Here is a 24,947-nt window from a genome sequence, read left to right as displayed (position 1 = left end):
TAACTAGCAAGTGCAGTTAACCTTTTTATAAAATTGAACTTGGTGTGTTTTGCATGCTTTATATCTCAACTATTCTTTTGTGTAGCTGTAAAGATCAAGAAACCTATCAAAACAAAGTTCCGCATGCCAGTCTTCAACTGGGTGGCATTAAAGCCCAATCAGATTAATGGCACTGTCTTCAATGATATTGATGATGAGAGAATCCTAGAGGTACATCTGAAATTGTATTGTTATTTATTGCATTGGGACTTGACATTTCATATCACATTTGCAATTTACAATGAAATACCTTGTATTTCAAGTGTCTCAGTGCTACATTTTAATTTATAGGAACTGAATGTCGATGAGTTTGAAGAAATATTTAAAACGAAAGCCCAGGGGCCAGCTATGGATGTTGTTTCAAGTAGACAAAAGGTGATCCAAAAGGGATCTAAAGTGACTTTACTGGAACCCAACAGAGCTAAGAATCTTGCCATCACCTTACGAAAGGCAGGGAAAACCACAGAAGAGATATGCAGAGCTATCCAAATGTGAGTAACACAAGTCTCTTCCACAAACATAGTATTGCTCATCAAGCATTTTGCAGTCTTCATTTTGAATGGATCTATGAATCAGTTTTGAATAGTTGTGAGATAGCTCTCTAGCAAGGAATCAAAACCCCAGGGATAAGATAGAAGAAATATTAGGAAGGGAAAAATCACTGAAAGAAGATTCTGCCAATAGTACATTCGGGCTGTTCCAATATGTTTCTGTGAAAACATTTTTTTTTAATGATTCAATATAACAGAATGTATTTGACATACACTTCAACTGTAAAGAACGTATATGAAGTCATCATTTACATAACTTTTTTTTTGTATTAGGTTTGATCTAAAAACATTACCTGTGGACTTTGTTGAGTGCCTGATGAGGTTCTTGCCAACAGAAAATGAGGTTAAGGTTCTGAGACAGTATGAAAGAGAGAGGAAGCCTCTGGAGAATCTAACAGATGAAGACCGATTCATGGTACAATTCAGTAAAGTTGAAAGACTGATGCAAAGGATGACCATAATGGCATTTATTGGAAACTTTACAGAGAGTGTTCAGATGTTGACACCAGTAAGTAATTATTGCAGTCTAAATTCTGAGTGCTTTCAAAATGTATTTTTTTTCCTCCACTGTCGCTTTGGAGGTCATTAAAGATGTATTGTTCTTGGCTGGTTTAGCCACTCATTTGTTGATCTAATGCATTATGTCTCTTGTGTCTCACTGGATTATGTCCCTCCGGTGCCACTGATTTGTGAAGTTATTTGTCTGAGAACCAAACCTTAGTGAGCAGTAATTTTCTAATTTAGTGATAAAGCAACTTAAATAAGCTCCTTTCCCTTGCCACCATTTTTATCCTCCTTGCTGGATAGCATTTCGAGCTGAACACAACCTGTTTGATGTGTTTTGCTCAGCTGAGCTAACAATCCTCTAACCTGTCCATCGCAGTCTGTCAGCTTACACCTTTGATCAGCCTTAGGTTATTCCAAGCTTTTACCAATTATATACGTGGTCCATTCACTCTATTTCCCTTCCATTAATCTACATTGTGTCCTGGTCCATTAATGCCACCTTTTATAAATTCTCAAGCTCCAATCCAAATCTCTTGATGGTTTCTCAGCATGTGGTTCTGTAACCCTTCATCCCTATGTACATTCAAAACCGTATGCTCCTCTAACTCTGACATCTTGTACGTACCCTCCAATCCTTTTGCCCTATTGTTGCCACTATACTTTCCACTGTCAAGGAAGAAGACTCCAGAATTACCCTATCTAAACTTTTGCACATGCAAGAAACGCCTTAAAACCTGCTTTGTGGACCAGACTGTTGTTACCTCTCATAATTTCAGTTTTTTTCTTGATCACACTTCTCTAAGCAGCTACTTCATGTGTAAAATGCCAGAAATGTTGGCTTGTCCTATGTTTGTATTTTCATCCCCTTTGTTTATACATGAGTCAGTTCCCTTTTTAACATTAGTATTTGTTATGTTTGTTTCTTATCTGTGTGTTCTAATAATTGCTTGCCAAGCAATGCTGTCTGCAATCAAGACAAATAACTGGCCACTTCTCGATGTTGTTAAAATTTCTTCCATAAGGGAAGGGATTCAATTTGTCTCAGACTGGGAGCTGAACAGATCAGAAATCAATCCTGGGTCTGACTTGCACTCTGGTGCAGCATTCTAATGTTAGTACTCATTTCACTGTATTGTCCCCACATTTACACTTTAATTAGTTGGATCATGGATGTTGGAATGATTGAATAAGTTACAGTGAAAACTAGGCAGCAGTGTAATTGAAGGTGAAGGTGCCTGGTTTCCCTTCTTAGGAAGCAAATACAACTAGCAAATATATTGCAATGGCTCCTCTACCTGTCACTTGTCGTTACTTACAGAATCCCCCTGTTCCTGAGCCCCACACTGCCCCTTAGTGCCTTTGTTCAAAAATAGGACATGAGGTTCTCCAAACCTAGCTCTGTCTTACTGCCAGCTGTTGGTGCCTCTGATTTTGTGAAGCTTGGTTATAAATTAATTATGCTTAAAATCTAATTTTTGTAACACTGGTTTGACATTACATGGTTACCATCAGAGATCCAGAATTATTATATATTTTTCTTTAAATTGAAGAGTAAAATAGATTTTTCCTCTTTCCTTCCTCTTCTGCCAGTTATATGCGCAACCCATTACTGCTGAAAGCAGCTTCCAGGCCTGTGATTCTACAGTCATTTCATTGAAGCTGTGAAGTGATCTTTCTTTCTTCTGTTATCTTCAATAACCATTCCATCTTGTAAGGCATCATCAATGAAGAATGATCTTGTCATTATAAATACTTGGGCAGGCCTTAGGATTGGATACCAGAGTGGGGCCCCGTGGATTTTGTCTGGAATATATTCAGTCGAGGAGTTTGGATTATATCTGCACTGTGGCAAAAATAAGATAAATGGCGCATGTTGGGATTGAATTGCAGATTTTGCTGATATGAATGAGTCAGTTATTCTGCTTCAAACAGCTGTGGAGCCAAAGTGAACTTTTCATAGCAAAGCTTACTAAGTAAAACTTTTGGATTTTTATTTGGGCAAATTGCATTGTAAATATATTTAAATATCAGCACATATTTTCTCCATAATATCTCAGGACATAAATAAGCACTTAAAACATGAATTAATGAGATTTTTAGTTTGTTACTTAACCGTAGCTAATCATTTACATTGATTCTTTTCAATTTAGCAACTTCATGCTGTAATAGCTGCATCTGTATCAATAAAGTCTTCTCAAAAACTGAAGAAAATATTGGAGGTAAGTAGCAACAATCTGAACATGATTTGCCCTGGGAACACTGCTGTTTTCCTGCAAATAATGCTACTTTCTAGATATTCTTTTAAAACTTCACAATAACTTTTAATAAATGAGCAATCATGAGTTGGAGATTAATTTGTAACAATAAAGATGCCATCATGAAAGTGTGATAAGGAGAAATTTTATGGGAAGTGAAACAGTTGCAGAAAGTGTATGTGATGTAAACAATACTACACACAAAATCCTGCATATCTTGTGCATCCATTGTACTACTGATACTTGTTGAGATGAACAACCTCCCACCTTTCCAGCAGGTTACAATTCATCGTCCACTCCAAATGTACTGAGACTGTCAATATTAGACTAATTCTGATCACTTTTCCACAAAGCTGTGGCCTTAAAGGGACCAGTTAACTTTAACATTGTTCTGCTTTTAGCACCTGAACATCAATGCAAACTGCCATAATGTCATTGAATGTTATGCAATAATACATTAAAGAACTTGCCTATAAATATTGCTATTGAATTCATAATATGAATAATCGGTCACAATTTTCGATTGGATCAAGTTTCCAAAGCTAATTTTAAAAGATTTTGCCATTGACTACTTAATGGTTCTTACCACTTCTCAAACTTCTAATGATTCTGCTGCCTCACCGTAAGTGATGCCAAGGGAAGTCTGCTGCTGCTTAAAGGTTCAGATATTCACGGAGTTGAAGAAGTTTTGTTTTGGATTGACTTGCAGTTGAATTTTAAAGGCTGCAGTGAAGCAATACACTAAACTCTTAATCTCTAATATTTAAGAATAAAGTTCCACCAGCTAAAATAAATCATTTTGATGTATGTCGTGAAAATTTTGGGCAGTTAAAGACAATAAAAATCGAGCAGGACTGTACATTAAGTGTTAGTTAAGGAGCATTGTTAGTATACCCACACCTCAAGGACTGCGGTGGTTCAAGAAAGCAACTCACCACCACCTTCTCAAGGGCAGTTAAGGTTGGACAAATAAATGCTGGTTCAGCCTGAGAAGCCCACATCCATTGAATGGAAAAAAACCCTGAATATCCAGCAATTAAATGTATCACGGAAGTGAAAGATTAGAATATCATTGCAATATTATCACTGTTTTCAATTCACTTAAGTCTGTCAATAGTTATTAATTAAACTTGTTGATCTTTTGTAGATAATTTTAGCACTTGGTAACTACATGAACAGCAGTAAGAGAGGAGCAGTGTATGGATTTAAACTGCAGAGTTTAGACCTGGTAAGTCATCCATATTATAAATGTACAACTTATAAATTAAAATATTTTATAAATTTAACTGTGCAAAATTAATTGATGTATTAAACTTTGTGAACCGAATTATAATTTATTTTCTTTTCCTTTGGTAGCTTTTAGATACTAAGTCAACAGATCGCAAACAAACATTGTTACATTACATTGCAAATGTTATCAAAGAAAAATACCCTGACGTATCCCTCTTCTACAATGAACTCCACTATGTGGAGAAAGCAGCAGCAGGTAGCTATACACCTTTAAGGAAGTATTGTCACATCTACAGAAGGTTTTATTTGTTATATTTTGGTAAATATAGCCAAATAGTTTGGAAAGTAAACCGATACCAAAAGGTTTGGCGGTGTTGAACTAACTACTGGGGAATGCACGGGTGCAGTCTGACTAATGGTATCTTGGCACTCGGGGAATTATCTTTTGCAGTCTTCCCTTCCTCTGGGAAGGATTCTAGTGTGGTGCTTAGTTTTTGCCTCATTTTGATCGAAGAGCCAAAGGCAGAAATTCATTTTCTGGGGAATTGTGTGGAAACCTGCATTCTATATCTTTCTTGTACAGGATAACATTGGATAAGATGAGAAACACTATGATGCTGAAGGAACTTTGTTGAAGATTGAATTCTTCCACTTTAAGTAATCTCCCCCCCCCCCTTTCTCCACGCCCCCCACCCACCATGCTGCTTCTCTTCTTCCCATTCCTAGCCTCTTTTTTTCTACTTTTTTTCCCCTTTCTCTCCTTACCTTTGACTCATCCCCCGGTGGATCTGCTCTCCCCTCCTCCCTGGCACCTGCATCTACCTATCACCACCTTGTGCCCACCCCGCCTCCCCTATTTTGTCCACCTATCACTGCTCTGCTTTTCCCTCCTATATATTGAGTTTCCCCTTTTCCTATCTTCAGTCCTGAAGAAGGGTCCTGACCCAAAACGTTGACTGCCTGCTTTTCTCCACAGATGCTGCCTGGCCTGCTGAGTTCCTCCAGCATCATTGTGTTTTTCATCTAGATTTCACTAACATTGGATGAGCCCATACATGTCAGATATTCTAGGTTTTAAAAAAATATATTGTTATATAACCTATAGATTTTATGGCATCCTGTTTAAGACATTTATGCTTGTTTTATTAATTTTATAAATTTGATCATTTGTCAAAGTTTTATTGAAATGAATAACCAAGCAAATATTTGAATTCAAAGAGACTAAATTAAATTTGGAGAAAAATCAATAAAATCAGTTTTCATTTGGAGTTTTACCAAGGAAAGAATTTTGCAGTTTTACCTAATGTTTTTCAGGGAAAGAATAATTTGGCTTTATTGTATCAATTATCTATGTCCACAACAAATTAAGCACAAATAACTTATCTGGACTTCCTAGGGTGGGGGATTGGAAGCTGTCGAAAGTAAAAAAAAAAAGAGCCATTTCTGCTGCATAACCTTTTTGATCAGAAGTTAGACTGTGTATTGAGCTTTGATAATTATTTTTGGTTATATCTGAACTCCTCAGGTGATTAGAACAGTTCTCTCTTAAAAGATCTTGATACTGAACAATTGGGGTCTGTAATGTGTCTGCACACAATTGTGATGAAATTATACCAACATTTATGTATATAATGCATTTGCAGCTTGTGGCGTAGTGTTCATCTTGAAGGTCAGGAAGAAATTGAGGATTTTGATTCTATTTTTGGGGAAAGAAATAAAATCAATGGACTAAAGCTAGATAGAAGAGGAGATAGAAAGGCTGTAGGTCAGAAGCCAGGCCCACATGGGAAGTTTCCTAAGTTACTGAGAAAAGAAAGGATAGAAGTTGCAGAGGTGGTGGCCATAATCTCCCAATCAACCTTGGGTGTGATTATGATTCCAGTAGACTGGAGAAATCCAAATGTACACCCATGTTCCAAGGGCAGAAGGGATAAACTCAGCAACTACTGGCCTGTTAGATCAACCTCTGTAGTGAAGGAGGAGGAATAACAATCAGATAATAGAAGGCAACATAATATTGTAAAATATCTTATACTAAGTGGCACATAGTATGCTTGTAAGCAATGTTGGAGAAGCCCTTGGAATGAAAGGACAATGGCAGAAGCTGAAGCAACCTGGATAAAAATTTGACTCAAAGACAAAAAGAGTTTTTTTTAAAAGATTGCTTTAGAGACTGGAGGAAGATATATAAAGTGATGTTTGTCTGAATTCTGAACTTGGACAGCTGCTTTTCTCAATGTATATTAAGCACTTGGGGTGTACAGGGAATAATTTCAAAATGTACGGGTGACACAAAATTTACTAGCTAACAGTAATGGACATCAAAAGGATGTGGGCAGGCACAGGCAGAATAATACTATTTGATGTATATAAAAAAAATTTGATCGTGCAACACGCTCACTGGTAGTATGATGGTAATGATGATGCCATCTGGCCTGGATAGTGAATGTGCCTGAGCCTGGCTCGCAACCTCACCTGGACTGCACTGTGAGGAGAGGTTGCCCAGTGATGATCACCTCTAGACCCAGCCCCGGCAGTGAAGGAATGACTGGGCAGAACCCAAGGGCTGCTGACCAAGACTCCCGTGATGGAGTAGGAGGAGCAAAACCATTCTCCTCCCCCTCCCCTTGCCAGCCTATCAGCCTTACTGCAATCCTAGGCTGCCAGCCAAAGTCGAGCAGCCGTTGGTATCCTTGGAACATCTTTGACAAGCCAGGGTGCTGGGTGAGCCAACAAAGCAAGTCTAGAATGACACACTGGGAAGACTGGCTGCCAAATAAGATCTTTATTAGTCACAGGGCAATGATTAGATTACCTCATGGGACGGGGGCTCGACTTTGGACAAAATGATTTGAGCTGGAGCTGGCCACTTACAGGCTGCTAGGGGTCAGCCTCCCCTTGGGCAATTGTGCCTAGGAGCACACCGGAAGGAACAGCACATTTCCAACTAGTGAACTTTGGCAGCCGTCTGATCTGCCCCAATATAATGAGATAAGTTGGTAGGGCATGTTAAGAATGCTATTCAAAAATTCTCATGGGATCCTGGCTTTCAAAAGCAGGCATTGGGTACCAAAACTAAGAAATTGGAGTATTACATTCAATTCTGACCACGTTATTGCCAATCCTTCAAGGCTGCTGAGTTAAATTCTTGGAACCCCTCCCGAATAATACTGGGGTTATTTTAACTTGCAGCAGTTCAAAGAGAATTAGAGAAAGACAATAAATGCTGGCTTTGCCGGTTGCATCTTGTGTTCCGTAAAGGAACATTGAAAGCTTTCCCATAGTCTAAATGTTGAGAATATAAATTAATTTGGAGATGGCCATTTTAAGCAGAAAATAATCCAATTTATTGTGAAACAGTGTCAACATTGGTATTCTACAACCTTACTATTTTTGAGAAATTTTATGCATTATTTTCTTCCTGATTGATTGGGCTAATGGTTGGATGTGTGAACTGTGCAATTAACCATGGAAACTGGTTCATCTTTATTCACAATTTGAATGATATTGACCCAAGAATTCTGTTTTGTATCTGTTGACTAACATCCGTTCACTAGAGTTTATCGTGTGCATAACAAATGTAAGACCATGTTGTATGCTGATGCAATCTGACTTATATTTTACTTTAGTGTCTCTTGAAAATGTCTTACTCGATGTTAAAGAGCTACAAAGAGGAATGGACCTCACAAAACGGGAGTACACAATGCATGAGCATAATGTTGTGCTAAAAGAATTCCTTGGCGCGAATGAAGGAAAACTGAAAAAACTGCAGGATGATGCCAGAATATCACAGGCAAGAATTCTTTCCACTTTGTGCTTTCACCATTTAACGTCAGAGTTTGTGTTCTTTAAGGAAAACTTAGTTATCATTGCAGCTCACTGTCGCTCTTGATATTTAATCTGCATACATGCCATCCACAAGCATTTTCACTTGCCAGCACTTTATAATTCCTGTACTTGTGATCATTCATGCATCCACACATAAGCATTACAAAAAATTTTATTTGTTAGTGACTCACTCATTTTTAAAATATCCTGACATCAGCTGACCATCCCCTTTAACCAATTGTAATGTTGCTGGTGCTTTATTCTGTTGCCCACACCTAAATCTTCGGTCTCCCAGCCTATGTTGCTAGAATTCACAGGCTCATGGTATCTGGTTCATCATGCATCAATTTAAAAGGACGGGAAATAAAGGGCTACCTTCCTCCCTACCCCCCAAGCAGATTTGGGTAACCAGATGGAACATTTCATGGATGATTTGATTAACTTGCTGCAATGGCTCTCTATATATAATTTTTAACTATGTTGACACAATTAGTTGGCTTGTTACAGAGTTAAATTGTTTCATGTGATAGATGCTAACAGGATGGAAAGTGTTAATCTTTAAGATGATCCTGCTATAATTAGGTTTCCACACTACTGATGGGAGATATAAATGACGGCTGATGGCTGCGTCATTTTGGTCATGGGCAAATTGAGGTCTCTGCCCTCGTCAGCTGAGTAGTGGATTTGTTATTCTGTTAGCTCGTGCTAATTTCTCATTATTGGGAAAGCTACATGGATGTAAAATCAAAGTTACCATTTGCCTATCCATCCCTGAAAATACATTGAATAATTATTCAGTACTATTACACTATTACTATTAAACTATTATTACAAAGGCAATGCAAATGAACATCTAGAAAACCAGCTGCTAACAATCAGCTCAGTGTATCTGCATTTAATACTGTTGTAGCTTATCACCAATTCTTCATTGCACACAATTCCTTGAGTTGCAATTAGTCTCTCGCCCAACAGCCTTAATGCACACAGTCATCAGAAAAGAAATCCCAACAATCATCTCCAATAATAGCCGATGGAGATTTTTAAAAACCATGACTCATGGCAGCTCCAGATCAAATACTTTCCTTTCTTTGAAACTGTAGATTCACTCCAGATGGCACTGCACACAACAAGGTGGTCATATTTAATTAGGGTTGTATTTCAGAGGATTGGAGGAAACAGTTCAGCCAGATTGACTGTTTCAGCTGTGCAAGGGTTGGGCCTGCCTCCGTCCAAATTTAAATCCTTCTGTTTGTTAAGCAATCCCTCGTGATCAAGGGTGACTTCTCCTCTAGCTTTATGGGTCCTGAGGTGGCAAGTGAGGCCAGTGGGGGAGACATGGACCTTGGGGCAGGTGGTGGCACACTGAGCAGGCGGTGGGTAGTTTGTAAGGTTGTGAGATCCCACTGCTGCTTACACAGAATCTCTGTGTGTTTCAAATTTAGATCACAGGAATAAATGGCATTATTTTAAACTAAATTATACAATTGCATCTTTACAACAACTTACCATGGCAAAGTGATCATGACAAATATAATTGAATTGTTTAAATGTAGAACCTTTTAGGTTCTAACCTGTATTACTTTATTCTAAGTTCTGCTTCACATAATTTGAGATGTTACTTGTATGAGACGTAGACAAAAAAGTTCCTGTGGTTTAAAAATGACATTTATACAATATATTTAGGCTGTAGATGGGATAATATTAGTCTAGTCAGTTTTCAGAATATATTAATTTTCAGTTAATGTTAATAATTCTGCAACAGAAGAAAACTATTTTAAGACTTATCGGATGAAGGAAATGGAACAAAAGCTTGATGTTGTCGAGTATACCTTAAATCAGCAATAGTTTTTAATTTTGTGTCACTTGGATTTTCTAACTTCATTTCAGAATTTTTGCTCCTTTAGTCTTAATGTTTTTCATTTGATGTGAAATGCAGGATGCCTTTGATGAGGTGGTTAAATATTTTGGAGAAAATACAAAGACAACCCCTCCATCAGTATTCTTCCCTGTAATTGTACGATTTGTGAAGTCATACCGGGTAAGAATCTACTCCGTATTTACATAAGCAAAAGACCCAGTAGATTTGACCTGCATTGGTGTAAGTTATTTGTTCTTCACAGTTCCTAAAAATGTTGTGCTTTTATTTTCTTGCATTATTGCCTCAGTGCTGCAGTCTATTAATTTTTTCCTAGTTTACAAAGTGAAGGTGATTTAACGTTATGTAAAGATTACAAGACAGAAGGTTCCCGATGGGTAAATTCACTGGCCTTGCACTTCAGCAAGGAGCGCCTCAAAGGGTTGGAGATAACGTTGAATGCTTTCCCAGTTTGGGAAACTTATAACTCTGAATGTTTGGTTTAACTTACTGTATTTTGTAATCCTTAACTGAAGATTAAATACAGTAAAAGAGAGGGGGAAAGTGTCAAGCTCTGTATCTTCTTCAACAGCAAGCAGACCAGGACAACGAGCTACGGAAGAAACAGGAAGAAGCACTGTTGAATAAAATCCTGGAGCAAGAAGCTTTGTTGGAGCAGCAGGATGAAAAGGTATGGTGATATTGGATAACAATGTGATTTAAAAAAAATTAAAAGCATACTGTAAAAACTAGTACATTAACGACACCGTTAAAAATATTTTGTGTTCGCTGGTTTGGTTGACAGATTATTGGGATTGGAATAATACAAAATTGCTCCTGCATCTAGACTTTGTAGTAGATTTGATACAGATAACTGAGTTGTTTGCTATTCACAACTTTCTCTGAAGAAGATCGTTACAATTGGCCTGACGTCAATCATCACCAGGTCAGGGGATTTATTCAAGAGTTCTTCAGAGAAGTATCCTCACGCCAGCCTTGCCTCCAATACTTCACCAGTGACCTAATAGTGGGAATGAACTGATGATTGCAGTGTTTAGCTTTGCTCACAACTCCACTGATGGTGATGACGTCTGTGATGGCTTCCAGTAGGAGTGGTACAAAATCTAGAGGTGGCACTGAAAAATGGCAGGTTTCCAGCTCAAAAATGAAACCCAACTGCCTTTCCTCAAACTTTAGTGGACTGTTATCTCCGCATCTGTGTACTGCGATGTTCAGTGCGACTGGCCTAACTAATGCTGTCGGTAAAGGAGCAAGACAGAGGCTTTAAACGTATACAACATAGATTACTTCCTAGATCATTCCCTGTTCTTCCTCTGCAAACTTCTTGACCAAGTCAGTCATGCCTGTGATAGAATATTCCCCATTTCACTGAATAGATGCAGCAGAAGCACCATTTTGTTTGATTCTGCCCCTGGACTCTTTATCTATTCCTTTCTCCACAAATGCAATGTCTGCATTATTACTACAACTCTGCTCAGAGATTTCTACTGCCTGCATTGGCACTGAGTCTAGATCATGCCTGTGCTAGGTTTCTGAAAGACCTACCAATTTGTCTACTTCAGAAGCAAAATATCATAGATGCCAGAAATCTGAAATAAAATAGAATATGCAGGAAACATTCACCAGCACAGGCAGTGTCACTGGAGAGAGAAAAAGAGTTAACACTTCAGGTCAAGGATGTTTCATCAGTTTCATTCACTTGCTTTTTGCTCAGGCCCCACGTTCCTTATATTACAAAGTTCAAAGCAGGTTCTATTAAAGACTAGTTATGATATTTCAATCGATGCATTCTGTTGATGAGAAAATCCAACAAATTTTGAAGCATTGAATTCTTTAAAAATTATTGTTTGTGAGAGTTGAAAGTTAGCCTTTTCAAAATTTAGTTACAATATACTTGGGCAAAAATCTAATTCTGAGCAAATTCTGAAATTAATCTTTCTGTTCTATTGCATTTTAGTCCCCATCGCATAAAACTAAGAGGCAACAGCAGGAGTTAATTGCAGAGCTGAGGAGGAAACAAGTCAGAGAGCACAGACAGGTCTATGAAGGAAAAGATGGCGCTATTGAGGATATCATTACAGGTAAGGGGAGGTATACCAGCCATGGAAGATGAGACTTGAGCTTCTGAACTATTGTCTACCCCAGTACTTCCATGCAAGCAATACAGCCCAGATACACAAGAATATTAGATAAAGAAAGATCAATTCTCCAACTGTCTGGATTTCTGAAAACCATCTCAATGAAAGGCAGTTCTGTCTTCAATGTTCTCTTTCACCTTCTGTTCACGTGGCTATTTGTTGATCCTATTTCGCCCTAGAGGCTGCTGACATCCCATAGCTTGTCAGTGTTGCACTTTGTCTAGCTGACCGAAGATATTCCTTCTGGACGTAAAGTAAAACAAATTGAGGGAAGTCGTTTTGACTGTCCAAGAGGACACTTTGTTGTCTTGTGGCTCACGATGGGCTGGATGATCAATAAGGCTCCTTACACTAAATATTGGATAAACCGTCTTTATCAATGCTGCTTAATGCTGGAAGCTGAGTGGAGAATCCTACTGCTAGCTCTTCACTGATCCTTCCAGCCCTCAGTGATAGTACTGGATTAGGGATTCAAAGGAGTGAAAAATCAACTCAAACCATTATTTTCAGATGTTTATTCACCTCCTTTAAAAAATGATTTTGAGTACATGGTTTTTATTTGTTAATGTTTGCCTGAACCTTACCTTTCTTTAATTGTTGGCTATATTCAGGATTGATTTTATAGAAGATCATCCGAAGTCCAATCGTAATCCTATGTTTAAACTTAGGCACAATGTTTGCAATTTTAAGCAGTGGGATGGTAATCTTCCTCGTGCTCCACCAGAAGAGTAAAGCCTTTCAATTTACAAGGAAATGTGCACCAAGCAGAGAACATAGTAATTGAGATCTTCATTCCAGATTGCAGTTAAATGGCTTACTTTAACTTTTGGCATTGATATAAAATAGGTGTTATGGGATAGGTCCATATACCCCAGTGATATTGAAGTCATTTGAAAGGAAAATTGAGCTTTCTAACACTGGCTGTTTTTCTCCATTGCTGAAAATGAAAATTACCTCCAGTGTGCTTAAGATTCATCGTGTTCCTTAATGCAATTAATGACTCACACTAACACCATGAGATTTTTGTTGTTGTAAGTTCTTTGGCTTCTCATTTTAATAAATGCTTGACATGATTATGTAATGTATGCCTTAAGATTAACCCTTTTAAATGAGTGCTATAATGTAGTTTGTTAACATGAATATTTACAGATGACTGCAATTGACATTTTGCAATGCTTTTAACAAAAGAGAATGTTATTAAAAACAAATCTAAGCAGCTGAGCCTTAATTTAGTTATTGACTAACATTTACTAGTACACCAGCTCATTTGCTTCTTACTATTTCCTCTTTGCCTTGGTTGGCTGTTATCTTCCATGCAGTGTTGAAGACGGTGCCCTTTACAGCCCGAACAGCCAAACGTGGCTCTCGGTTCTTCTGTGAATCGTCTTACTCTGAAGATTCTCATTATTAAATATTACATTTTAACAACTGAAGCTCTTGAAGGTTGATTTTTCTTTTGAAAATAAACTACCTACTTATTTTTTTCACCATATGAAATGTGATACCTTGAAATGTTTGCTACATTTTGGGAATCATTCCTGCTCATTTTCCATTGCAGTTGCATGTTTTAAAGTTACTGAGAACTTTATTGTGCATCTTGGCTGTTTGAATTGCATTGGTGTGGTATTGATATATTGGCTGTTGTTTTTATACATTATTTCATTGCTATGCCATGCTTGTGCTATTCATTCTTACTATAACTTACCTTACTCTGTTATTGAAGTGTTTGATGCTATGAACATGGTGTAAGTTACCTTGCATGAAAGTGGTTTTGCAGTCAAGATAACACATGAATTTGGAAGTGTTTATATTTTCCTTTCTTTCTTTTTTGCTTGTTTGCTTACATGGCTATTCTGAGTCACTTAATATTTGCATGTGCTGTGGTGCTGGATTTCCCAGTATTTGCTTTAGTTTTCTGGCTTGCATGTCTATGTGTACAGTGAATGAATTTAGTCATTGATATGTTTGCATTGAAGGACTTTAGGTCAAGGATCAAAGATTTACGTACGGCTTTTCTGATCACTAAACAATTTCATCTAACAGAGCATGTGCATTTCAATTCATACCCTTTCCTGTCATTAAAAAAAAGTTCTGATCTTGCTAGCACTTCTTGATCATTTAATGAAGCTCTATTTGAGAAATGTATTACTCTTTACAAATTTGAAAATTATGATGATTTGTTTAACTCTATTGCATAGGGCTGTGTTGTCCTGTCTTGTTGAAGTCAGTCTTCAAAGCAGCTTGTGAATTTGTTTCAATGATCTGAATTGTGAACTCAGACTCTGCCTTCTTTACTCTGCTTCCGTTATGTCCGCAACAACTATCAAACCTGTTCTAACTTCTCTTTTGGTGGCTATTCTGCAACAGTGGCTAACCTGCACTGTAAATCGGGAACACTAAGATAAGAATTATTTATTCCCCTTTTCTCTCAAAAATTTAACCATCCTTTGTGTTTTTTCTATTTAGCTCTAAAGAAGAATAATATCACTAAATTTCCAAATTGTCCCTCGAGGGTAAGGAATGTTTCTTGCACAGCGGTGGTGGAAGACGCACAGAGCTGGCAAGCATTGCTTTTTCTTGCTACAGCTATACATTGGCAGACAAATTTAAAATGTGCATATGATAAAGCAGAAAATGCAAGCTTTATCAATTTGTAATTACAGGACAAAGCCGATTATTATAAGAATACTAATTCTTTTGAGAGTTTCCAGCAGTTTTAGTGGATTGCAGGCATTGTAGAGTCACCTCGACAAGGATTCTCCTGCTCATTTCCTGCAATGGGTTGTTTTTGGGGCAGTGGATTATTTCTGTGGGCCATCTTCTGAAGTTGCAGCAGATCGGCAGGAGAAACGTTGTCGAGGCTACTATTCAAACACATTTTGATCACCTGTATGATGTTTTGGAAACACAAATTTGTCTTTTATGATTGCTTGATAATGATTGGAATAATATAGGAAATAAAAGCACAAGTAAGTACACGCCCATCAAACCTGCTCAACCATTCATATTGTTTATGGAAATCCACGACCTGATTTCCACATTTCTTCCTAATTATCCCTTTTTTCCCTTAGAACCCAAAAATCTAAACGTAATACCTGAACATCTCACAGTATTCCGAGGTAGAGAATTCCAAAGGTTCAATACTGTCTGAATGCAGAGTTTTCTCATGTCTGTGTTAATTTAAGACTGACTCCAAATTCTAGACTCTCAAGCCAGTGTAAGCATTCTCATTATCCAAGCTTTCTCAGAATTTATAACTTAAGAAGATGATCTGTTATTTTGCTAAATACCAGAGCATGCTAGTGATAATGAAACACTCTTTAAGCCCCTAATCCACTTAATTTTGTAATAATTAGAAAACTCTGACGTATAGTCCTGGCCCATTTATCCAGGTCTTTAATATAGATTGTTTTAACCAAGGGGTGCAACACTTGTTATTTACAACTTCATGCTAGTGATCTGATGACCCATTTAATCCTGCTCCTTTAATTAACCTTCTAACATATCACCGCCAGCAAGGCGAAGCATTATGAAATAACCCTTTTTGTGGGTCATTTTAAAAGCCTTCTGAAAACATAACCAAAGGACTTTCGCTTTGCAATCAAGCTTTGCAAACAGAATCACTGATGGCAGTTTAGGGATTTTTATGTTACACCAAGCAAAAGTAACAATCCAAAGTTGCTCGCAGTTTCAGTGTAGTGTTGCTGACTGTTCAGATTGTCGCTACAGGTTTCTAGGCTGTTAGGGCATGTGACAAAGCAGGAAAGAGATCAGGTACTGCAAGATCTAAATCTTTTAGGCCTACCATATCTCTCTCCACCACCCACTCCCCCCCCCCCCCCCCCCCAACGCCACCAACACACATAAAATAAACTGACAGTTCCTGCAGCTGAAATGCTCAACCATGTTTTTCCTATCTCTAGAATTAATTTTGCAAATTGCCTTCCATCCTGTGTGCTACGGAAATTTCACTGTTCAAACTCTAGTATCAACGAAAAATTTAATCCAGGCAAGCGTGAGATAAATTTACATGAAGTCTTGGTTACTTATCACCCAAGTCCTCAGTACTCTGAAGAAAAAACCACTTCCTCAGCTCCTGTCTCCCCTCCAATCCTTTAGAATCTTTTAATTGCCTGTTGATCCTCCAACTTTAGCCTTCAGTCCTCTTCTGCAGCACTCCCCCGCCCCGCCTCCCACACTAAACCAAAATCATTCTGAAACTTCCTAAATCCTTTCCAAAACCCTCTTTCAATTAAACTGCTTCACCTCTCATTCTTGCTACGGCTCAACTTATACATCTTATTTTGTATAGGGGAATAGATGAAATATCTTGGGGGGTGGGGGGGTTCTGAAACAAAGTAGCTTAAAAAAAAACATGTTGAACCCCATATAGGCTTTTGACAAGGTCCTGCACTGTAGACTGGTCCAGAAGGTTAAAGCACATAGGATCCAAGATGTGTTGGCAGACTAGATCCATAATTGGCTTGGTGATGGGAGGTAGAATGTAATGGAGGAGAGTTGTGTTTTCTGACTGAAAGTCTGTAACCAGTGGTATACTGCAGGAATCGGTGCTGGAACTGTTGTGGTTTATCATATTATAAATGACTTGGGAGGAAAATGTAGGTGTTCTGGTTATTAAGTTTGCTGATGACACAAAGGAGGAGTCATATAGAACATAGAACACTACAGCACAGTACAGGCCCATTGGCCCACAATGTTGTGCCAACATTTTATCCTGCTGTAAGATCTATTTAACCCTTCCCTCCCACAAAGCCCCCTATTTTTCTATCATTCATGTGTCTATCTAAGAGTCTCTTAAATGCCCCTAATGTATCTGCCCCCACAACCTCTGCAGGCAGTGCGTTCCATGCACCTACCACTCTGTGTAAAAAAAACTTACCCCTGACACCCCCCTTATACCTTCCTCCAATCACCTTAAAATTGTCCCCTCGTGTTAGCCATTGTCGCCCTGAGAAAAAATCTCTTGACTGTCCATTCAATCTATGCAGTCATAGAGAGCAAAGAAGGAGACCTGAGGCTAGATCAGCTGAAAAGTTGGGCAGAGCAATGGCAGATGTAATTTAATCCAGACAAGTGTGAGGTAATGCATTTTGGAATGTCAAATACTGACAGGCCATATACAGTAAATGACAGGGACCTTAGGAGTTTTGATGTACAGAAAGACCTTGGGGTGCAAGTTCATAGTTCCCTGAAAATGGTGACAGGTGGAAAGGGTAGTGAAGAAGGTATTTTGCATACTTACCTTCGTAGGTCAGGGCACTGAGTACAAAAGTGTTGGGATGTTATAATGCAGCATTACAAAATATTAGTTAGGCCACACTAGGAATATTGTTTGCAGTTCATGTCACAGCACTACAAGAAGGATGTGGCCTGGAATGGAAAGCTTAAGTTACAAGGAGAGATTGGATAGGCTGGGTTGTTCACAGAGTGTAGCAGGCTGAGGGGTGACCTTAATGGTTTATAAGACTGTGCATAAATGGGGTAGTCACAGGCTTTTTCTCAGGCTAGGTGAGATCTGAGCGGTAAGTTTTCCACAGAGTGAATGAGCTGCCAAGAGGAGGTGGTAGGGGCAGATACAATTACAACATTGAAAAGGCATTGGGACAAGTATGTGGATAGGAAGGAAGTAGAGGGATGCTGGCCTAATGCAGGTGAATGGGATTAGTGTAGACAGGAATCACAGTTGGCTTGGATGAGTTAGGTGGAAGGGCCATTTCTGTGCTGTACAACTCTGTATAATTGCAGGAAGACATCTTGACTTGTGTACTCAAGACCTTAAGATGAAAGGTGAAATATATAAGGGGAATCTTCTTCACTCAAAGTGGTGCGAGTGTGGAACGAGCTGCCACTGGAAGTGGTAGACGTGGGTTCAATTGTAACATTTAGGAGAAGTTTGGATAGGTACATGGATGGGAGGGGTTTGGAGGGATATGGTTCGGGTGCAGACTAATGGCACTAGGCAGAAGATTAGGTTGGCGTGGACTAGATGGGCCAAAGGATCTGTTTCTATGCTGTAATACTCTATGGCTGTACCCAGATCATCTTGAAATAAAGGCCAACCTATTGTTTGCTCTAGTTCCATGTTAATTGCCAGTGAGTTTGTGTACTAGGACACGTGGATCCCTTGTGAACACCAACAATTTTTAACCTTTTAAAAGTTACTCTTCTAGTTTTTACCACCACAGTGAATTACTGCATATTTTTCCAGATACTATTCTATCTGCATACCCCTGCCCATTCACTTCTGTCTATATTCCCTTGATGCCTCTGCATTGTACTAACAGTTTTATAGCATCACAAAACTTGCATATTACTTATTCTTCTCATCCAAATAAGGGTCACAGATTGTGAGCAGCTGGGACCTTACAGATCCCACTGGAAAATTTTGTTTATTCTTATTCTGTTACTGTAAATAATTTTCCTTTCACAGCACTTCAACAAATTCCCAAATGGGGAAAAATAAATACTGGGAGAAAAGCTATTTTAAAACTAAAATCTGTGGCATAATTACAGTGCACAAAATAGAATGGGAGAAAATCAATACAGGTGGCCCCTGCGTTACGGCAGGGGGATTATATTCCTAGAAGACGGTCCACATTATGATTTTCCGTAACATAAAGCCACACCATCTGCATCAAGAGATGTGAGTTGCAAAAAAAAAATTGTTGGTTTATTTACACTTTTTTCCCCACAAATTCCATGAGTGAATTTTATTCCATATCTCAAATTTTTGGGTAGCGATTTGTGAATTCTGTAAAGGCAAATTCCCATTATCTGAATGGCCATAACGTAGGGGGTCGCCTGTACCCTGAAGTGAGTTGCTGTGTAGCAAGGATGTGACCAGGAAATTAGGTATGAAACATTACCACCTTTTTTGAAATTATCCAGTTTAAAATCTATAAAAGCATCTTGAGAAGAAAAATCTGGAAAAATGGTCTTTCCACACGAAGGTTAATGAACTCTAGAGTAGTCAGTATTTTTGATATAATTACATGTACCTAAATATTTTGAGACTATTCACTATACACAAGCTGCTTTGCTAGATTGTCTTCTGATTCACAATAAAACACTTGAAATATTGTCTTGTTACATGTTTTAATTTGAACTTTATTTCTTCACAGATCTTAGGAACCAACCGTACAGGCGTGCAGATGCGGTGAGAAGGAGCGTGAGAAGACGTTTTGATGAACAAAGTTTGCGCTCAGTGAATAGTGCTGAACTGGCATTGTGATGGAGAAGGAAAGTGTTGAGAGTATGAGTGTGTTTGAATGTTACGATGTCTGCGTGGTGTTTGTTTGTTACCACATACCTGCTTGAGTGGCATGCTGTTGGAAACTGGAATTAGGACAAGAGGAAGAATCACAGGCTATCTGTGGGCTAGCAGAATTTTTCAGCCCAAATTAACAAGTGCCTCAACATAAAATTTCCTCTCAAGCTTAACAGCACGACGTTGCTAAAGTTGTTGATATAACAACTGGTAAGTTTTACAATATTCCATTAATTTTAACAAGGTTGTGAACTAAGGTTGTGAATTCTAAACTGTTTTAATTTTGACATGAAATATAATATTGTTGAAACCAGGAAAAATAGATATGCTTGTTTGGAGATAAAGAATAATGCATGTGGAATAGCTTGCCATAAGCTACCATGGCAGTGAAAGTTAGAGTTCATTTGAAGACTGCACGCTGTACTTGTGTTGCACAATGTTTGTTTTATTGGCTCTGTCCAAAACACTGAAATGGTGTGGAATTTGGTGATTTAAATAGAGAAGCAACTCTCTTCATCACGGTTGATCAAACTTGCCTGTGATCAGCAGATGCAATACTTGTTTTCGAGCTGTGTCAAAAATAATGCAACAGTCAATTCTATGGCTGCTGTGTTAGGACAAAGGAAAATGTTATATACGTACAGAGTGTGAATGATTGGGAAAAACTTGTAGATATCACTAAGCTATTAACCCCTAACTAAACAGTATTAAGCATGAGGACCAAAAGTAGAAATTTGTTACTGGAAATAAAATGGTGTAAAATTGTATATTAACAATTTTCAACAATTGAAGTAGAAAATGAATTCATGTACTTCTGAAAATGTGCCATCTGGCTTTATTTTAATCTCCTTGGTTGCATTGCCTCGCCATGTTGATTGTAAAGTTTATTGTATAGTATTTAACCACTGAACTCTTTCCTGTATGCATTTGGCTCATGTGACCCACTTGTGACTGGCATTATTTTTTGTTTTGAACAGTGTAGTTATATTTAGATAATGCTATTCTAAATGTACAGATATTTTGCTAAGAAATCAGTGCATTTTTATGGTTTTTTACAGTTCTTTGATTCACTATAGCCTCTGGGTAATATTGTACATATTGTTTAAAAAATATTGCGACAGCTGTCCTATACAATTTGAATGTTATTTTAACTTATAGTTCTGTTTTTATATTTAACTAAAATGACAGTGACCAAGTTTTGGCTAATCATTACCAGATTAACTTCTGCTTACAATTTCACTGTAAACTTAGTTTTAAAATCACCTGCTTTATATCAGTTCTACATGGTGTGTATATGCTGCATAGAACATGACAAGATTGAGTCCTTTGTCCACGAACAAGTAAATGAGTACAATATTTAATTTTGGTATCAGAGGTCAACTGACCATAAATTCTAAGGTAGTGCACAGCACCTAAATTTTAAGCTGGAGATTTGATAAGAAAAATTACCTTGTTCTGGATCAGTGACTGGAATGTTGACATGTTCTGCTCACTTACTTTAAGTTTCCTGCTTGTTGGCAAAATAGAATTGTTTTATAAAAAAAATAGAAACAAGATTTGTTAATGGCATTTGGTCAAATAAACTTCTTTACACTACTACATAAAATATGGTCAATCGTCTAGCGTATTTCCAGGCAAAGCTAAGTAATATGAGATGGGATAATCCTGATAAAATCAGGAGGGATACTGCTTCTTCAATCATGAACAATAGATTGGTAATTGATTGAAACATAAGCTAAATCTGAAACTATTTATGCAGTTAGCAACATTACTCCAGATAAATTAAAAGTATGTATTTAGATCTGAAATATTTCAGGTAACAAAGTGAAACATGATATAAGGCTTTATCTGAGGACTGCAAGAAAAGCCAATGCTATGTTTTACTTTTACTTTTATCTTTTTCCATTTCTGTTCATTCACTTCCTTGGACCTGAAGAACATGATACCAGAATGAGAGAATGTCACGTAACTCAGTAGAAGTTACCAATCCTGTGTTAGGGATTAATAAAGCCAAACAGCATTCCTATTAGAAACATCACGGTTCAGTCAAACTGTCCTTCCCCTGCTGCTGCAGGAATGTTATTTCACCACCAGCTAATTATTTACATGGGCAGACAAATCCTGACTTTGACATTCTCAGCTGTGGCTAAAACAAAATTTGCACAGTAATAGCCCAGTGCGAGTGGATAAGAGACCTCTTTGGGGTAATCTGACATGCTCATTTATGGTATTACATTCTTCGGGTCTAGGGAACTGAGTGAAATGATAAATGATACAGCTAAAATAGACCCATATAAATGGAACTATTTTGTCTATTTCATAAATGTACCGTCAAAAATTATTGTTCTGAGGTTTTGAGATCTTAATGAGCATTAAAAAATCAAAGCCCCAGAACAACAATTTTTGATGGTATATTTCTGAAACAGCCAAAATAGTTCCATTGAGGATATAGCTCTATCCACTTCTGGTCACTTACACACCTTTTCTCCTATGGCACAAGGCTGCTAGTGTACCTGAAGTACTGGGACAGAAAGTGGTAGATTTGCAAACTGCAGCTGTGAAAGCACACCAGCACGTGTTCTTATCTACCCAGTGTTTTGTGTCTGATTTCATAGCATATGATATTATGTAAACAACAATTAAGAATAGATATTTTTCAGCAGAAAACAAATTTTAATGTTTCTGTGATAAAACATACAAAAATATTCTGCTCCCTTTCTGAGCAACACTTAAGTATTTCAGACACAAGTATATACAGAGATGGAAAATAAACCCTCTGCTGCATTTCATGCCTTGGAAAATTAAATTTTAGAACAACTTCAATAAAATTTGCCTTACTGTTTAGGGAAATGAACTCTGCTACAGGTACAAGCTTTCTTTCCTGCATCATGCTCCAAAAATGTTATCTCTTACAGTGTTTTCCAAAAGGCAAATTAGAGTAAAAATGTCCTTGAAAATACAAAATTAACTACACTAAAATAGGAATTGAAGCTACCAAGAATTCCAGAATAAATTCAGTTTTGTATTACTTAGAGCAAAATGAAATCCTGCTACAGTTTGATGGCACATCTATCTAATATTCTTTACATTGTAATATATTCAGTAATGTACGATGGCCAGACATTTTAAAGGGCAACTCAAATGTCCCAGGTCTCAACACAGCTAGCTTTGCTCATTTGGATACAAAAAAAAACTACTTGTGTCAGAAATAGCAGGTAGCTCACACACTGAACATTAGGAAAGAGCCATGCTATCTTCCAAGCCACGACCAGTTCAATTATGTTCTTTTTAATTACCTAGGATTTTTGTTAATATCATAATGTACGATGGCAAAATAAAATTTTAACAAAATTCCATTGTTATTGGCTATTCCCATATTTGAAAGTGAAGCAAGCAGAACAATTTCTGGGCAAACTTTGGACACTGTCTCATCTTCAACTTTCCAAAAGCAGACATGAACTGCTTAGTTTCTGGTATCCAAAGCTTGCTGTTGGATACAGAAACACACCAGATGTGACTTTTCAGCTTGTACACATTAATTAGGATACAGGTGCTCTTCAAGAAACTATGGGTAAGCTTTAAGACCCATGATGAGTAATAGAGTACTGTAGCATGATATTCACCCAAACTTAAGCTGGCAGATCTTGGAATCAGAAGGATTTATCTACATAATAAGGAAACACTGTTGCTCACATATTGAAAGAAAGTTTGAGGGATCTATACGGGTTTCACAAATCATCATATCCCCTGTAAAAATTACAACAAGTGTCAAAGCATTGTACATTTAATCCTTTTGAGTGTTAAAAGACTGCCCTCACCCAACTTTTGACTTGAATGATTCAAACATAGATGGGTTAATTATTGGTCATCATCAAGTTGTTGCAGAAGAGTTCGCCTTCGTTTTTCCAGCTCCCCTTCACTGAGCTCACTATCAGAGGTTTCCCAGTTTGCCTACAAACAGAAACCACAATAAGTCAGTTCTCATCACCAGTCAATATTTTTCTGCAGCGTATTGGCTATAAAGGCCATTTTAAAAATATGCTGAACACATTTCAAATTAAATCTAGATGAACATATTGGTTTTCCTATTTAAAGTTGCTACCCCACAGTCTCCCAAACCTATATTTACCTTGCCCAGATGCCAGGGCTATCTTCCTGGCCTTCCACACCCTGGAGGTCTGTAGCATGGTGAAAGTGGTGACAGAGCCCCAGGTGATACTGCAAAGACACCCTGTCCTCAAAACAGCTTTGGCAGCCTTTGATCACAGGCAAAGCCAAGGATGGGGCTTTTTGCTAGTTGTATTGAGGTGAATAATTAAAACTTAAAAATGAGCTATAAACAAAATCAAAACATTCAAAATAATGTAAAAAAAACTTTACAATCCCCATCAAAATAAATAGGATCTTGGATCCTGTGCCAGGTCTGACCAGGTGGAGCATTATAGTAATGTTAGGGAATCTACAGTGATGGCATCCAGTATCCATTTACCTTTTGTTTTGAATCCATTGTTCTAAAGCAAATTGCCAAACAATACAAGTATGTTTATGGAAAATGACTTTAAATTTAGTGATTTAATTTTTAAATGAAATTAGAAGTTGTGTTTTAGTAAAATCAGAAATTAAAAAGATGGACATGACATGGAAGAAATCTACCATTACTACCCTTCATCATCAGCAGACTTAAAGCTGGGTTAATTCACACTAAATTGGAACTAAGCACCCATTTCAAGATGATCAAACAGAGCAGATAACTACTGATAATAAAATGGAATCATTCAGGAAAAAAATTGAAGAGGACCATTATTAACCAACCTCATATTTGAGTGGCATGCTAAGAAAACATTTAAAGCTTCAAAAAATGTATTCCCAGACCTCCAAAGTATACTTCATAATAGACTAGTACAAAAATGTAAACCAATAGGCTACTTTACATAAAACTCCAATGGATAATAAACATGCTTAAAATAAACTGGTTAAGTGAACTTTTCAGAACAGACAGAGAAATGAAACAACGGTGTATAAATGGAGTCAAGGTCACATTCACCATAATGACCTGAAGGGCTGAATTACTTACACCTGGGCTTCTATTTCTAATGCACGAGATGGAAGTCTTTTATTTATCTTTTTTATATATATATATATGTGTGTGTGTGTATATATATATATATATATATATATATATATATATATATATATATATATATATATATAAAAATAAAAACAAGTCCTATACTT

General features: G+C 37.5%; 2 protein-coding genes across 4 annotated transcripts in view; one reads left to right on the top strand and one right to left on the bottom strand.

Annotated features, from left to right (window-relative positions):
* Positions 1-21,334, top strand: part of fmnl2a (formin-like 2a) — a 199,709-nt gene extending 178,375 nt beyond the window's left edge. Inside the window, 11 exon segments of the mRNA XM_052029894.1 lie at positions 86-210; positions 331-530; positions 864-1,098; positions 3,248-3,316; positions 4,500-4,580; positions 4,709-4,838; positions 8,212-8,375; positions 10,347-10,448; positions 10,858-10,956; positions 12,244-12,367; positions 19,567-21,334. Of these exon segments, the coding sequence (XP_051885854.1) occupies positions 86-210; positions 331-530; positions 864-1,098; positions 3,248-3,316; positions 4,500-4,580; positions 4,709-4,838; positions 8,212-8,375; positions 10,347-10,448; positions 10,858-10,956; positions 12,244-12,367; positions 19,567-19,676 (1,439 nt within the window). The 3' untranslated portion in view covers positions 19,677-21,334.
* A 783-nt stretch (positions 21,335-22,117) lies between these two features.
* prpf40a (PRP40 pre-mRNA processing factor 40 homolog A) overlaps positions 22,118-24,947 on the bottom strand; it is a 53,507-nt gene continuing 50,677 nt past the window's right edge. Inside the window, exon 28 of one of the 3 annotated variants that reach the window (XM_052029858.1) lies at positions 22,118-23,663. In XM_052029858.1, coding sequence (XP_051885818.1) covers positions 23,571-23,663 — 93 coding nt within the window. In that variant the 3' untranslated portion in view covers positions 22,118-23,570. The remainder of the gene's footprint in view (positions 23,664-24,947) is intronic. The other 2 variants (XM_052029867.1, XM_052029878.1) reach the window with 2 other exon arrangements.

This window comes from Pristis pectinata, chromosome 1 (genome assembly GCF_009764475.1).
Source record: "Pristis pectinata isolate sPriPec2 chromosome 1, sPriPec2.1.pri, whole genome shotgun sequence".
NCBI classification, from domain to species: domain Eukaryota; kingdom Metazoa; phylum Chordata; class Chondrichthyes; order Rhinopristiformes; family Pristidae; genus Pristis; species Pristis pectinata.
Note: the sequence above shows the minus strand (reverse complement) of the source record. Positions and strands in the feature narration are given on the sequence as shown.